This window comes from Tenrec ecaudatus, chromosome 6 (genome assembly GCF_050624435.1).
Source record: "Tenrec ecaudatus isolate mTenEca1 chromosome 6, mTenEca1.hap1, whole genome shotgun sequence".
Lineage (NCBI taxonomy): Eukaryota > Metazoa > Chordata > Mammalia > Afrosoricida > Tenrecidae > Tenrec > Tenrec ecaudatus.
This window is the reverse complement of record NC_134535.1, coordinates 49,833,380-49,849,822: the sequence shown is the minus strand read 5'-3', so window position 1 is coordinate 49,849,822 and position 16,443 is coordinate 49,833,380. Positions and strand designations below refer to the sequence as shown.

Sequence of the window (16,443 nt, the reverse complement as noted above, 5' to 3'; positions counted from 1 at the left end):
AAACATCTGCTCTTTTTCAAATTAAGTACAAGGAGCACTATGGCTTTCCTCCAACCTTTGCCCAAGCAGTCATTATTAAGATACTCTTACATGAACATTCCCAACTCTAGTCACTATCTGCTTCCTATCCCTTTTCCATCTTATTACTTATCTTCCCAAACCAACAAACATCTTACACAGATAAATATGGATGACAATATACACTAAATGCAGATGCGTATATATGTATAGGCATACGTGTTAATACTACACTTTTTTCAGAAAACACAAATGTGTTCCAATATAACTATTATGAAGAAAAGTAAAAAATATAGTCCATCTAAGTCCACACACTTCTGAAAGTGTTATTTCCATCTCACTAAACTTACTCCCAGAGAATTCTGAAATGTTCAATTTACACCACATCAAAAGTGGCAGTTTTGGCATCCTGGTAGGATTCAAATCATGTTCTTTTTACACTGTTTTGAGTCTGCCACCAAAAATAAGCCTCAAGAAGAGAGCTGTAGGGTAGGTGACACAAGGCTTCCCTACAGAATTCTCCTTGCTATCCTCAAAGAATGAAGCACTACACATTTTTGTAATAGAAAAAAAATTCCTCAGTGCAGGTTTCCTGGACCTTTTCTTCATCAAAACAGTTTTCAATTTTTCTTGAACTTCTTCATAATAAGCCCCCATAATCGTCCTTTGTCCTTCAAGAAAATAAATCAAGATGGCCCCTTTGGGATTCCAAAACACAAAGGCATTAACTTTCTGAACTGATTTCTCTACTTGAATCAATTACCGTATATACTTGAAATATAAGCCAACCCAAATATCAGTCGAGGCACCTAATTTTACCACAAAAACTGCCTTAAAAATGTGCTGAAAAACTCGACTTATACATGAGTATATACGGTAGTCTGACAGAGTCTCTCAGAAGATACCGTTTTGATTGGATCTTTTCTATTTGAAGAACTTGTCTTCAGTCATCTACAGATCACACAGACACGTTTAAACACATTTTGTCTGCAAGCAACCAGTGCATGTGATAACTAAAATCCTAGTAGCAATATTTTCATTTTTTAACTTACCTTCCTACTAGGGAACAAGTTGAGCATAACTGAAAATTTCACATCTGCGTGCATGCATGCGCACACATAACCCACTGCCATTGAGTTTGTTCCTACTCACAGCTACCTTATATAGTTTCTGAGGTTATAAATCTTTATGGGAGCAAATAGACTCATCTTTCACCCATGAAGTGGCTGTGGGTTTCAGTGTCCTTGTGGTTAGCAGCGCAATAGGGAAGTCACCGCACTACAGAGCTCCTATCTACAGGAAAATATGCAAAATGTACACACTTCAAGCTTGTTAGTAGCTCAATTCTCTGCACGTGTAAAAGCCACACTCTTCCACAGCTGGCATTACATCTTCAGTCAGGTTTAGGCAGCTTTGTCCCACTTCACAATACCACGCATGCAGCAATCCTTCCAGTGCTCACTTAGACAAACAAATGTCAATGTTTTCACAAGGAAAAGTGCTGTTTTATTATAACACTGAATGCATTTCTTACCTATTTAGCATGTATTCAATTAATATTGCTGTTACAGGTTTTTCTTTTTTTTACATCACACTGACAAAATCTGAAATGTTTTTTCTTGAACTCCATATTCCCATATGCTCTATGTATAATTCTGCATATTATGAAATTTCAGTAACCTGTATGTTGCACTATAGCACATACATACACTTCTATTACCGCATCTGACCACTAATTCCCCATCAAAAGCAAAGGCTAAGGACAAAGTAAAAGACAAAAACCAAGTCACACACAAAACCTGAAGATCCTAGGTACCTATCAGACTATGAATGACATACTTTTTTTTAATTGAAGAATGCCTCAGTAAATAAATAAATGAAAAAAAATTAAACAGTTGTTTATTTTAAGAGAATGCTGTGGATTAGGTAATGCAATGCTAACTGCAAAGTCAGCAGTTCAAACCCACCAGCCCTTTCACAGTAGAAAGATGAGGCTGTCTGCTCCCACGAAAGATTTAGTCTCAGAAACCTTGTGTAGTCAAATGAGTTGGAATCAACTCAATGGCAGTGGGTTTTTTGTTTTGGCCAATCCAAAGCCACATCATAAGATAGAGAAGCAATGGTCCTTTCCCAATGAAGTATGCTTAGGCATTTATTAGCATATAGCAAAAACATCTCCATCCCTATTTCTGAGGATGAATAAGATCATAAAAATACTCTTGGTAGGTGTTTAGATATACACACTAAGTTATATTTATATTGTGGGTCTATTTTCTCTCTATATGTAGAAAATATAATAGAAATATAATACAGTTTATATTTATGGTTATATATATTTGATTTGGATTGCTTTTTGCCTCAAGAAATCTTGTCAAAAATTCAAAACCTAAAAGCAATTTGATTATTTCCACTAATATTTACATTCTTCATATATCTCAAGTACCATCCTGAATGCTAATTATTTTCTTCCTGAGACTTTTTAAATACTATTAAAAATAATGTGCAATAAATTCCAAAAGTAATACAAAATCACTTCATACTTTATATAACTGGGAAATTTCTCCAACAGCTAGAATTAAGGTCATTTATAAATCTGAGGCTAAGCATAGTTTTATTTTTTTTATTTTGGGGGGGTTATTTTAATCATTTTATTGGGGGCTTGTACAATTCTTACACAATCCACACATACATCCACTGTGTCAAGCACATTTGTACATTTTAGCATTTTTTAAAGCATAGTTTTAAATGGTAAATATTAAAGGTTAATTTTATTACAAAACATGTTTTCATTTTTATTTATTTAGTGTAGTGTAGAGAGAGAGAACCTACAGCCAAATTGTATACCTTCAAATCTGTCTTCTCAATTCAGCAAAACCCTCACACAATACTACTCAATTTCGGAATACAGCTGGCCTTTATCTTTAAATTTAACTATATAAAAAATTATTAAACAATACATGTAGCCCATGAAAATTTAGTGAGCACAATTTCTAAAACATTATTATTACATGGTAAAATACGAAGTTCATTAGTCAATTCACCTCCTGAAGCTGTTTCCTACCTTTGAAATGTGTAGATTTGGTTTTAGAAATAAATATTCTTACTATTTCATCCAGATATGGTGCTCACTATAATTTTAAGTAGCCTACGGTGAATGCACAGATGGCTCAAGCATCATTCTATATAACTCTTTGTAAAAATAATTCAAATATCATACTAAGAGCCCTGGAGGCTCAGGAGCTCAAGTGATCCACTGCCAACCCAAAGGCTGATGGTTCGAACTCATCAGCAGTAGAACTATGCAGGACAAAGATGGGGCAGATAACTTCCATAAAGATTACAGGCTTGGAAACCCTAAATGAGACGTTTACTCTGTCCTTTAGGTCTGCATGTGTCAGAATCAAAATCAACTCAATCAGTGTATTTGGGTACATGATTATAAACACAAATATAGAAGACTTCAACTGAAGTTTGCCTTAGCAATAACAAAATGTAACCAATCTACTAAATCCATTGCCATTAGTCAATTCTGACTCATACGGATCACGTCAGAACTACTCCTCAGGGATTACAAGACTATAAATTCTTGTAGGAGCATACAGACTCATCTTTTTCCTGTGCAGTCGCAGGTGTGCTTGAGCCACCACTTTTGGGTTAGCAGCCCTCCAATGTTCGTTCATACCATAGCACAATAAAGTCTCCTAAAATAAAGTGTAAGAGTGAATAGGTTAGTAGGAATATGTTTGCCCTCCAAATCATAGTGAGTCTATACAATAAAGTAGAACTGCACTACAGATTTCCCAGGTTGTAAATCTATGGAAGTAGACTGCCTCATCTTTCTCTCCCAGAGCAGTTGGTGACTTTGAACGTTGGCTAGCAGCCCAACATTCAGTGCACAGCACCAGCAGTGCTTTCTTTGTCTACAAGGTAATCTAATAGTACAAAACATATCCATTCCTATTTTTGAAATATGAATAAATTATATATATACATCAAACCAAACTTACAACCACTAAGTCAATTTCAACTCAGAGGCCCTAAAGGACAGAATAGAACTGCCCTTATGGGTTTCCAAGCCTGCAAATATTTTTGAGGAAAATGAGACTCAATGGGATGTGTAGATTATTACTGACATCTACACAATATTGTAACTTGCAAGCCGTTTAACAGTGGAATGTAATCTTTTTTAAAAAACATTTTATTAGGGACTCATATAACTCATCACAATCCATACATACATCAATTGTATAAAGCACATCTGTACATTCTTTTCCCTCATCATTTTCAAAGCATTTGCTCTCCACTTAAGCCCTTTGTATCAATTCCTCCTTTTTTCCCCTCCTTCTCCGCTCCCCCTTCCCTCATGCGCCCTCGATAATTTATAAATTATTATTTTGTCATAGCTTTCCCTGTCCGGCGTCTCCCTTCACCCCCTTTTGTGTTGTCCATCCCCCAGGGAGGAGGTCACATGTAGATCCTTGTCATCGGTTCCCTCTTTCCAACCCCCTCTCCTCTACCCTCCCAGTATCGCCCCTCACACCCCTGTTCCTGAATGTATCATCCACCCTGGATTCCCTGTGCCTCCAGCTCCTATCTGCACCAGAGTACATCCTCTGCTCTATCCAGACTTGCAAGGTAGAATTCGGATCATGGTAGTTGGGGGGAAGGAAGCATTTAAGGACTGGAGGAAAGCTGTATTCTTCGGTGCTACATCACACCCTGACTGACTCATCTCCTCCCCTGGACCACTCTGTGAGGGGGGAATGTAATCTTATACCATTATTAGGAAACCCTGGTTGGGACCCACAAGCAACTCCTTTAGAAAAATGGTGTGGCAGTCATTTTCAGAAAAGAAACAATCTTATAGATTTACTAGGAGTAGGAATCAAATGTAGGGCAATGAGTTGAGTAGTAGTTTCACACACATTATTTTATTTGATTTCTGTAACAATTCTGTTAGCTAATTGGTGTCAATTTCATTTGACATGTCCGCAAACCAGTATAAAGCATTTAAATCAGTGCTTCCTTAACTTTCATTCAAGGACAATGTCTTAAGCTACCAAGTGCTGTCAAAACAAAAATGTCACAATCAGTTGACCTTAAAGAAACGAAATTATTTTTCAGAAGGCTGGAAGTCCCACTTCAGGACATGGCACTAAGCCAACTAGCTTTGTCTATTTCAGCTTCTAGTTATCAGGTGCCATCAAGTCAATTTTAAACTCATAGCAACCTCAGATGACAGAGTATAACTGTCCCATACAGTTTTCTAGGCTGTAATCTTTAACGGAGCAGAGCATCAGCCCATCCAGAGCCATTGATGGGTTCAAACCAACACATTTTAAGTTACTGAGTCTCTAAGGCTCCTTTTAGCTTCTAAGTTGCTGTTAGGTGCCCCATCCAGTTGGTCCTGATTCAGAGCAACCCTATGTCCAACAGAGCAAACCACTGCGCACGGTCCTGCACCAGCAACCCTGGGCCTTCCAGAGCTTGTGGATACCTCCTGCTATACATATTGCCCTCGGTATGTCTCTTGTTATCTAATTCAGTCCTGTTATAACTCATAAGTCAGTGGGATTTAGGATCCACCCAATATTGGTATTTTTAAAACATATTTAAAAATCCTCTTTTTCCAGACCTGGTCATATTTACAGTACAATGGTGAGGATTTTAACACAGTGTTTTGGTTTGTTTGGGGATAGGGAGGGAAGGGTCCAAAAGTCAATCAAGCATGTTTTTAAAATGCAGTTCCTCAGGTAACTCTTCAGAAACTGAAAAGAAGCCTCAGAACTGCATTTTAAAATAAATGATGCAACTGTTTCACTGGGTTATCACTGTGTGTAGCACTGGGTCCTCTTCCCATATTTTTAGGGCTCTAAATATCAGAACCAAGACTACAAAGTGGTATAAAACTCAATTTTTTAATTCTGAATCAATCCCTCCAAATGTTTAGATTATGGAACTTTGCAAATCTCCATGAAACATATATTAAAATATAAATAAATTGTAAGTGTTTTCAATTAACTTAAATACCTCTTGTACTACATACACTCTAAAAGGAATCCTAGTAGCCCTAAAATGTCAGCTAACTGAACCCAAGCATTACTCGATGGGTAGAGAAACTTGCTCATCTATTTCCAAACTGATTACAGGCTAGAAAACCCTATGGGGCTGCTGTGTCACAGAGGGTGGCTATCAGTCAGACTCTATTCCACGGCAACTAACAACAACATATTGAATTCCAAAGCCACTAAAACAGCACTGCCATTGGATTGCTTCTGACTCTATCAGTCCAAGAGGAAGTGCAGAACTGCTCTGTAGGGTTTCCCATGCTGTAAAGTCTTTAGGAAACAGCCTTGTTCTCTCACAGAGCAGCTGGTACATCTGTACTACACACCTTGCAGTTAACAGTCCAATGCATAAAGAAATATACACTTGAGGAGATTCTAGAAGAATTTCATTTTCTCTGTGAATTTTGAGAAAAACTGTTATTAAATGATTTAGAGCCAGGATCCTCATTGTTTGAGTACCTTTATTCTTTACCGAGCAGAAAACTTAAAACGTAAACCACCACAGGTTTTAGGCAGATAATGAAAGCATGAAAGTACTTAGAGCACAACCATATGCATTTCATAAAACCTAATCCAAGTTTATGAAATGTGAATTATAACTCAATTTTTTAAAAGAAAAAAAATCACGTAGCTATTTTCGAGCCCTAATAAAGGCTACTAATTTTAAACTTCTATAACATTGCATTTGCATTACCATTAAATAGTATAACTGTTTTCTGGCCTACATCACAATGATTAAAAACCAATACTGAAATCATGAAGAGCATTCACACGTCACCACCAGCATGACAATGATTTTAAATAGCAATTTGGATACTACTGCCTATGTTTATTTGCATTCCAATTTTTCTGAAGTCCTAATTTATCTAACTTCTATAACAGATCTGTTATCAAATTTGGCATTATGTGGTTAGCTGATGCTAGATCAACTTGAATTCCTGGCAACCCATATGTGCCGAGGAGAACAGCTCCATCACCAGACTTTCCCCCTGAAGGGCCTATGGGTGGGTTTGAACTGCCAACCTTTCAACAAGTAGGAGAGTACTGACATGTTTACATTACCCAGGGCCTTCAACTCAACCCAAAAAGCCACACTCAGAGCCATCAAGTAGATTCAAACTCACAGAAACCCTGTCCCTGTGGATTTTCAAGACTTTAAGAGTAGAACGCACAGAAAATCATATCATTGTGTGCTCACCTTCCCGATACAATCTCTAAAGACAAACGGGTGCATAAGCAAATATGGTGAAGAAAGCTGATGGTGCCCCGGCTATCAAAAGATATAGTATCGGGGGTCTTAAAGGCTTGAAGGTAAACAAGCGGCCATCTACCTCAGAAGCAGGCACCAAAGAACAAAAAAATCATATCACTGTGAATGAGAGGAAGTGCAGATTGCAGACCCAAAGTCCAACTGTAGGCAACTGGATATGCCCTTACAGAAGGGTGGCAGGAAGGAAACGAGCCAGTCAGGGTACAGTGTAGCAATGATGAAGCATGCAACTTTCCTCGAGTTCTTAATTGCTTCCTCCCCTCGGCTATCATGATCCCAATTCTACCTTACAAATCTGGTTAGACCAGAGGACATACACTGGTACAGATAGGAACTGGAAACACAAGGAATCCAGGACAGATGATCCCTTCAGAACCAGTGGTAACAGTGGCAACACCAGGAGGGTGGAGGGACGGTGGGGTAGAAAGGGGGAACCAATTACAAGGATCTACATATAACCTCCTCCCTGAGAGGACAGACAACGGAAAAGTGGGTGAAGGGAGACGTCAAATGGTGTAATATATGACAAAATAATAATAATTTATAAATTATCAAGGGTTCATGAGGGAGGGGGAAGTGAAGGAAGGGGAAAAAATGAGAAGCTGATACCAAGGGCTCAAGTAGAAAGCCAATGTTTTGAGAATAATGGCAACAAATGTGCTTGACACAATGGATGTATGTATGGATTGTGATAAGAGTTGTATGAGTCCCTAATAAAATGTTTAAGAAAAAAAAGAAAGCAAATGTTTTGTGAATGATAATGGCAACAAATGTGCTTGACACAATGGGATGTATGTATGGATTGTGGTAAGAGTTGTACAAGCCTCCAATACAATGATCTTTAAAAAAAAAAAGAGAAACCTTTCTCCCAGGACCTCTGATTAGCATCCAATATTTTACCACTAAAATAATCTCTGTAGGAGGGGTCTTCAAAAGGCTTGTGGGAAAATTCAATCGTCTTTTAATTCTATTTTTCTGCCAACTTTTGAAGCCCCTATGCTTTCTGAAACTAAGTATATGGTATGGAAGATAATGAAGCATGGTGAGGTTTGTTAGCACCGAATTATAAATACAGACCTATCTCCTCTAGGCTTCTTACCACATGCTCAGAAATGACCCAACAGCAAGTATCTCTCTGCCCCATTTTTTCATAGGGGTATAGTAAGAATTAACGGAATCAATAGTATACAGAGTGCTTACAATAGTGTCTGAGGAATAAAAGCAGAACAAAAATGCCATCTACTTTAATTATATAATTATTGTTTTACAGGAAAAAGCATCTCACCTCAGACAACTCATTACAAATCCTGAGCATGTTAAAATGTCAATTTACTTTATCAATGAGCTCAACCACTTAGGAAAGTGGAGCTGAAGATATTAAGCAGAATCTGTGTTTACAGTGTGTCTCCCCCATTCACTCCCTTCACAAGCTTAATTTTCTCCAACTCTGAATCACTATTAGCTCCTTTTTTGACTCATCGCATAGAAAGGTAGAAAGTCTGGAACATAATGGGCATACCAAAGGTATTTCTTAATCTACCTGGATTTGTTTTACCAGTTTACTAAGTAGAACTTGTCCTACATAATATTCAATAAATATGCTGAATAATTATGGCTCAAACTGTGTTCATTTAAGTTCTTGATATGTTTAATGCTCTTTTACTATCCTAAATGTTGTAACCCAACCTTGACAGAAAACAACATATCTACCTTTATTTAACTACAAAGATCTACATTATCTAACTCCCAACCCAAAAGACTTGCATTTTATTGAGCACTACATGTTCAAAAATCTTGCTGAGCAAACTAAGAGAAGGTGAGAAACCTTTGGGTGTACAAATTTGACCTTAATTTCTATGCAAATCTCATATTTTCACTACTTTCCTTAATCAGATGTTAAAATTAAAATAACCTCTACTTAAAAACTCAGAATAATAATCTCAATAATGCAAAGTAAATTCTTAAAAACTGTACTTTCCCTTTATGTTAAGTACACATAAAGAAGCACAAAGACCTTTCAAAACAGCTTTCTCATTTACTTTCCATATGATCTTGAGTCAATTAAGCAGTCTTAAGCCTCAGTTTTTTCCTCCGGAAATGGGAATAAGAGAAGCTCTAACAACCACATGGGATTGGTATGAAGATTGAGACAGCACAAATTACATTAGCAAACAGTATTTACTAGGAAAATAGTATGTTTTCAAAAAAAAAAGGAAATAGTATGTTTCCACGTCACTGATTTAAAACTTAAAAAAATTATTTAAATCAAAATTTCAGTGCCATTTACCTCAAACGATTGAAAGGTTTTATTTTCTATGGTAGCCATTTTCATTGGCCCATTCATGCATGTCTACTCAATAAGAGTATCTCAAGAACTCTGAGGACAGGTGTGATTCTGCAGGCAGCCTTCCTTGAATTAGGGACCCTGCTCAGGACACTAGACTATCACAGTACTGTTCACATTTCCTTATACAGAAGGGGCTTGAAAATGTTTGTGGAATAATCCCTGTATCTTTCAAACCCACCTTTACATAAACTTTCTGAGTTAAGAGCCCCTATGGGCAAGCGTTGTGTTTTATTCATCCCCTGTGTCCCAAGAATGCAATCCAATAGTCCCTAACCCTAACACGGGGATTACACATGGGAACTTACAAAAATATTAATGCCTGGGTCCCATCCCAGATCCATTAAATCATAATGGGTGGGCGGGGACACCATCAACTTGGGCAGGGGAATTTTTCAAAGATCTACTTATTACTGTGCTACCAGTGTTAACCGCTGCATTCTGACATTTAACATACTATGTGAATACACACACAAAAGAAACCTCACTCATTGCTGCTGAGTTCACTGCAATTCAGCAACCCTATCACACAGAGCAGAGCTAACTCCACAGGGTTTCCAAAGCTAGTCTTTACTGAAGCAGACTGCCAAATTTTTCTCCTTCCAAGCAGCTGGTGGGGTTAACTGCTGATCTCTTGGTTAACAACCAGTATTTAACCATTACACCACCAAGGATCCTTCACTACACAGGGGTATGTGTAAGAGTATGTATGTATGCATAAACATATGCAATAATATATAAGCATGGAAATGCATACGAGGGAACTTCAAAAGTTCATGGAAAAATCCCCTATTTTTCAATTGCTTACCCATGAATTTTTTTGAAGCCCCTCATAAGTATTGCTCAGTTCATGACCCTCATCCCTCAATAGTTCTGCCCAGTCCAATCATTTCTTCCTTTTAAACACATGCTATATCTAATAAACATTGGTTACATGCTGCCTTACGATGGTTTTTACACTGTTAGCTCAATACATAACTTTTTTCATATAATTATGCCTCATCACGCTTCCTAGATTACAGTCTTGCTTCTTGATAATATACCCTGGCTTATTTTTATTTTCTCTAAAGTACTTAGGATGGTGCCTTAAATTAAAGACATGTAATAAACTTCTGACTGATCTGATAAAAGTACAAAAAAATTACTAGAAGTATGTCACTTCCAAATTATACAATTTGGGCTATTACGGAGAAAACAGAAAAGTGAAAAACTAAGGGAAAACTATTTTAAAATATCCCTAATCTAACATTAAGAACTATAATTTATCTCATTAGAGATGATCTGTACATTTGTACATTATTCAGTCATAATACATAGCTTTCCAACCGCGCCACTCATTTTCAATTCTTGAACTACTTTCATGCTAAAACTATCTTCCAATTCATTTTGGTATCCTTAGCTGTTGTTAGGTATATTTTTAATGATTTTCTCTTTTTTTAATGATTTTCTAACACTTTGTAATTAGTTAATGAGTTAATGAAAGTCACATATTTGTTTAATAAACACTCTTGAAATAATTTAATATTAATCATCTTCTAAAATAGGCTGTACATACACGCTGCATGCTTACCTATCAACATAAGTTTGGTCAGAAATCCTGCATTAAAATGAGTCAATAGTATAATACTATTCTACTCGTAAATATTCAGATTATGGGCAAATTTTCATACCTGCAAAGTTTGTAAACTGCAGTGACATTTTAAAGCAAAAGAGCTAAGTTGTAATATACAAGAAACTCCACAACAGTTATTTTCACTGTAGAAATTACGAAAAATTGTACACAATTCTACAGGAGCAGAATTCAGGAAGAAAATGGTGCACTTCAATATTTTTGCATCATACGTTTTGCCATCATTAAAGTAAGTCAAAACACGAAAATTGTTTGTAAAACACTGAATATGGAGAGGCATTCAGAGTGCGGCTGTTCATTAGGTATGTGGCAAACATTACCATGTTGCTATTGGGTCAGAACTTATGAAGCAGAGAGAGCCATAGTTACCAATAAAGAAAGCAATTCTCATCTCCATATTCAATAAAAACGGATCAAATGTCACAGACAAAAGTGGTATCCTGGGTTGTTTTTAAGGAAGATTAAATTTAGGAGTTGCCAACACCCAAAGGAAAAACATTCCAGAGTATTAGACTCAATTGTAGTGAGGAGCCATCTACATTCTCAGCACTGTTCCCTTATCCACGCAGGAATATTAACAAAGGATGCTTCTCAGGTTCTCACAAGATACGCCCTACTTATTTACCACAATAAATATTGTCCTGGTTATAAAAAAAATTTTTTTAAACCTTGAAATAATTTTAGTACACACAAAAGATTGAAATGTATTATCTACCAGGATAGTTACCAAAATAAGGTCCCTGTCAGAGACTGAGGAAAAGACTGAAAATGAAAAATTCCAGTTATTTTTATAACTAGAGGAATGTAAGCCTTTACCTTCAGTATGCCCTTAACCTTCATATTTTCAACTAAAAAAACTCAAAACCTAGAAATATGATTACCACTCATATGAATTCCTTTTAAAGCAATTTAATGAATAACAGATCTTTTATCAAGTAGCAAACCACAGAAGACAGTTTTGGTAGTTGATAAAAATCTCTCTGAAACTGATACGAAAACACATCCTGCAATGAAGAACCTCTGATTTTTAAGTAAATCATTTTAATTGCAAACGTGTTTTCATTGTGAATGTTCTCATTTAAAACCACAAATAAGATATGCAAATTCTTAATAATTACTTGTTAAGTGTTAAAAAGTAAATCACAAGGCCACACGTAAAAAAACTATAAAACGTAGTCAATGAGAAAAAAAGCAGTAGAGACTTTAGGTGAAAGGAGGTAAAGGTGAGTCAATTAAAGAAACCAGTATACTACTAATCAAATCCTATTATCTATTTGGAGTTGCTTTAATTTGATGAGGGTACGGAGTCATATACCAAGTAAAGGGTTGTACAAGTCAGTGTAATGAGAAGATGCTGCTGCCTGTGGAAAGGTTTAAGACCCTTCAAAATCATGCCCTGCCCCCCACCCCAAAACCCTACTATAAATGTTTTTGAAATTACACAGAATGAAACACTTAAATAAGAAAGCTCTTCAAAGACAAAAGAACTATGGGGTTGTACTGTGTCCCTTCAGGCCTAAATAGTACTTTTTAAAAAAGTGCGTTGGCAAACACTATTTCCAAAAATAATGCCTTATGGCCTATATATGAAAACAGTAGAATGTTATTAGACCCGTACTATCCTAAATATTACTCAAACCAAACCCCACCTCTGCTGGAGAACACTACTTCCTCCCCCCAAAAGTTAATTAACTATATGAAACAGTGCAAACACTGATTTGGGTGTACTTGTCTTGGATCCACCGCAAACAAAAGTCTGGGATATTGCCAAAGTCGCCTCTGCTCCTTTGCAGGTGCCATTAAACATGGTCTCCGGAGTAACACGAGATAAGCAATCGGATAACCAGACAGACACGTGGGAAACTTGGTATGTCCTCATCACCATTCCATCCCTGTTGCTAACTGATAGCGCGGGCACGCACAGGCCCGGGGAAGCCAGCCCTGGTGCCACAAAACTGTCTTCCCACCACGGAAAAGCAGCCGCGGTCCCAGCGCCCGGGTGCGGATGTGCGAGCAGCACGTGTCCTGCCGAGCAAACTTCCCGGGAAGTGCGTGCCGCGGAGGCAGACCTCCATCTGCCCGCGCCTGCAGCGGGCGGCGCAGGGCCGTACGTCCCGCCGGACCCGAGGGGCCGCGCCGCGCGCCCGGGCTCACCTCGGTGGCGGGGATGTTGACCACGCCGGTGGAGCGCCGCTTCTCCCGCAGCTTCCTCTTCTCGATCTGCCCCTTGCCTTTCCGGGCGCTGGGGCCCGAGCTCTTGCCCTTCTCGGGGGCGCCGTCCCGCGGCTCCTCGTCGCCCCGAGAGGGGGGAGCCCCCGAGGCGGGGGCAGGGGCGGCGGCGGCGGCGGCGACCGGGGGCTCCTCCTCGGGCCGCCGCGGCCCCGGGCCCGCCCGCCCCGGAGCGGCGGGGCCGCCGGCACAGTTCACGCCCCCCGGGCCCGCGGCGGCAGGTGCGGCCGCGCCGGCCGGGAGGTTGTTGTTGAGCTCGTTGGCCATGGCTGCCGCCGAGGTGACCAGCACCCCCAGGGGCTTCCCGGCCGAGTCGCCCGCGGCCGGGCCCGGGGGGTTCTGCTTGGCGCGCATCTTCTCGCGCTTCGCCTTCCACTCCTCCAGGAAGTCCGTGGTGGTGCTGGTGCTGCTGCTGCTGCTGCTCCGGTAGCCACCGGTCGCCATATTCCCAGCGGGGCTCTCACCTCAGGCCGCCCACCCCGGCTCCGACCGCCTCGCCTCGCCTCTTCCTTCCCGCGGCGCAGGGGACTCGGGAGAACGACCCCCCCGGCGTAGGGGCAGCCGCGGCTCCCCCGGTGATGGCAGGTCTGGCGGGGGGACACAGAGGGAAGGGAGTCGTGAGGTCCTCGCCCGGGCCGGGGTCTCTCCTCGCCGCCACTCCCCTGAGGGCGCCCGGCCCGCCGGCTCCCCGCCCAGCGAAGTTTCTGGGACGCACCTACCGCGGGCTCGCTCCCAGCGGCGCCCAGCGCCCGACCGCGGCGGCGGCGGGAGGGGAGGGAGGGGAGGGGCTGGGAGCGATGACCCCACCCCCGGGGGCCCTGCCCCCCAGGTCGGAGCCCGCAGCGGGGGGCGCCGCGCCCAGACCCCGCCACCTGTCGGCCCGCCCGGCCCGCCCGGCCCGCTCGGCGGCCGCCTCCCGTCCGAGGGAAAAGTTCCCAGCGCCGACTCGGGGACGGGGCACCGAGCGCCTCTCGGAGCCGCGCTCGCACGGCGGCCGCGGCGACCCGAGCCCTCACGCCGGCGCTCCCGCCGAGCCCGAGACGGGGCCGGCGCTCCGCCCGAGCGCGGGCAGCCGGGCAGCTGCTTACCTCCGAAGAGCTGGGGTGGCGAGCCCGGAGCGGGAGGCGGGTGCCCAGGTGTGCCCCGGCGGCCGCGCGGCTCCCGAGCGGCGGGCAAACTCCGCCCGGCGCTCACGGCTTCCCAGGGATAGGGAGGGACGAGGGAGGGACCGAGGGAGGGAAAAGGCGAGGGGCGGGATGGGAGCCGAACGGCGCCGAAGTTGGGGCGGAAAGGGCCGAGCGGCTCGCGAGGGGGGCGCGGCGCGGGCGGCCCGGGAGGGTCGTGCCGGCCGACGCCCCGCCTCTGGCGCTCAGGTGCGCGGCGCCGCCTCCGGCCCGTCGCTGCCTCCCGCCCAGCGCTCCGCGCGGCCGCCGGCGGGGCGCACCGCACATTCCTGCGCTCGCCGCCTCGGGGCGTCCGGCCTCCCGGCGCCTCCGACGCCCAGACGAAGGCGGCCCTCCACGCCCTGCGCGCTGCTCCTGGCCGCCTCTCCTCCTGCCTCGCAGGACTCTTCCTTTTAAGTACAAGACCACGGTTTTCTAGGGAAAAGTCTGCGTTGCTGCTGGCTGAGAGCGAAAGTGCAATCAACGGGTGGTGATTCAGATCCTGGGCAGTCTGCATGGGAAATACCCACGCGTCCCTTTTCCTGGTCATTGTCCCGCTTCTTACAGGCAGTGGACTCCAAATCTCACTGCCGTCCAGTCCTGCTCCACTCAGAGGGACGCCCGTTGGGTTTCCGAGACTTCACTGTTTACGGGAGTAGAAAGCCCGGCCCGGCCGTGGACAGGAAGAACAGCAGCGACAAAACCAACACCCTCTTCCGAAGAGTAGACAGTTCCTCATAAAAGGCTGCCTTAAAAAACAACTACGTCCAAACATTGCCATCGAGTAAATGCTGATTCTTAAACCGGAAAGCCAGCTCGCGGCCATCAAGTGGGCCCTGTGAGTTTCTGCTGCTGTACCGCTACAGAAGCAGAAAGCTGCGTCTTCCTCCTGCGGAGCGAGTGGACGGTTTTCCCTGGCCAAAAGGAGGGCTTTAAATTGCGCTAGTAGGGTTCACCCTCATGGCCGACCCCAAGGTTGGTGGTTTGAATCTACCCACGTTCTCAGGGAAGAGCCGACCTGGCTGTCACTGTAGCCCTATGAAGGGTTCTACTTTCGTCTCTGCCGTCCCCGTGAGTCGATGGCAACTAACAACTATTTTAGGTTTGAAAGAGAAAATGATAACTCGCTTATAAAATGTATTGGCTAACCCAGTGCTTGGACAGTTCCTGTTTCATGTTCCTTGTCTCGACACCTCCTCTTTCTCAAATCAAAACTCACTGCCCTAAACCAACTCGACTCACAGCGACCTGTGTCGGACAGGGTAGAGCTGTTCCTGCGAGTTTCCCAGACCACAACTCTTTACAGCAGTACAAAGCATCCTCTCCCTTCAGGTGACTGGGAGTTTCAAACTGGTGACTTTATGGTTAGCAGCCCAACACATAACCACTAAGCCACCTCTTTACAGAAAGAGAATTTAGTAGCAAGGCTTCCTACACTGACAAAAGTATGAAAGCTGCATTGATGATTTGAGAGAAGCCAGAGTGGTGACTGCCACTTATTTTTCCATCCTTAACATGCCAAAGGATAAATCTGATTTTCAGATGCAAAATCATTAAGGATTTCTGTATCAGGACTAACCGAGCTGTCTGGCACCTGGGGATCTGACCTCACACTAACCAAGGAGTGCCAGAGCACACCATGGTGGTGAGCTTCAAATGCCAGGTCACCATTTTGTGAGAGAGCTTGAGAGCCTTGACTCACACTCTGACTTAAAAAATTC

The 16,443-nt window shown here is 42.5% G+C and overlaps 1 protein-coding gene across 3 annotated transcripts in view; it reads right to left on the bottom strand.

Moving 5' to 3' along the window:
- The window catches only part of PAWR (pro-apoptotic WT1 regulator), a 120,173-nt gene extending 105,101 nt beyond the window's left edge, over positions 1–15,072 (bottom strand). The window contains exons 1-2 of one of the 3 annotated variants that reach the window (XM_075551235.1): positions 14,648–15,072; positions 13,485–14,146 (exon numbers count right to left, since the gene is read on the bottom strand). In XM_075551235.1, the coding sequence (XP_075407350.1) occupies positions 13,485–14,003 (519 nt within the window). In that variant the 5' untranslated portion in view covers positions 14,004–14,146; positions 14,648–15,072. Of the gene's footprint in view, positions 1–13,484; positions 14,272–14,647 lie in introns of those variants that run through there. The other 2 variants (XM_075551232.1, XM_075551233.1) reach the window with 2 other exon arrangements.
- Between the last annotated feature and the right edge of the window lie 1,371 nt (positions 15,073–16,443).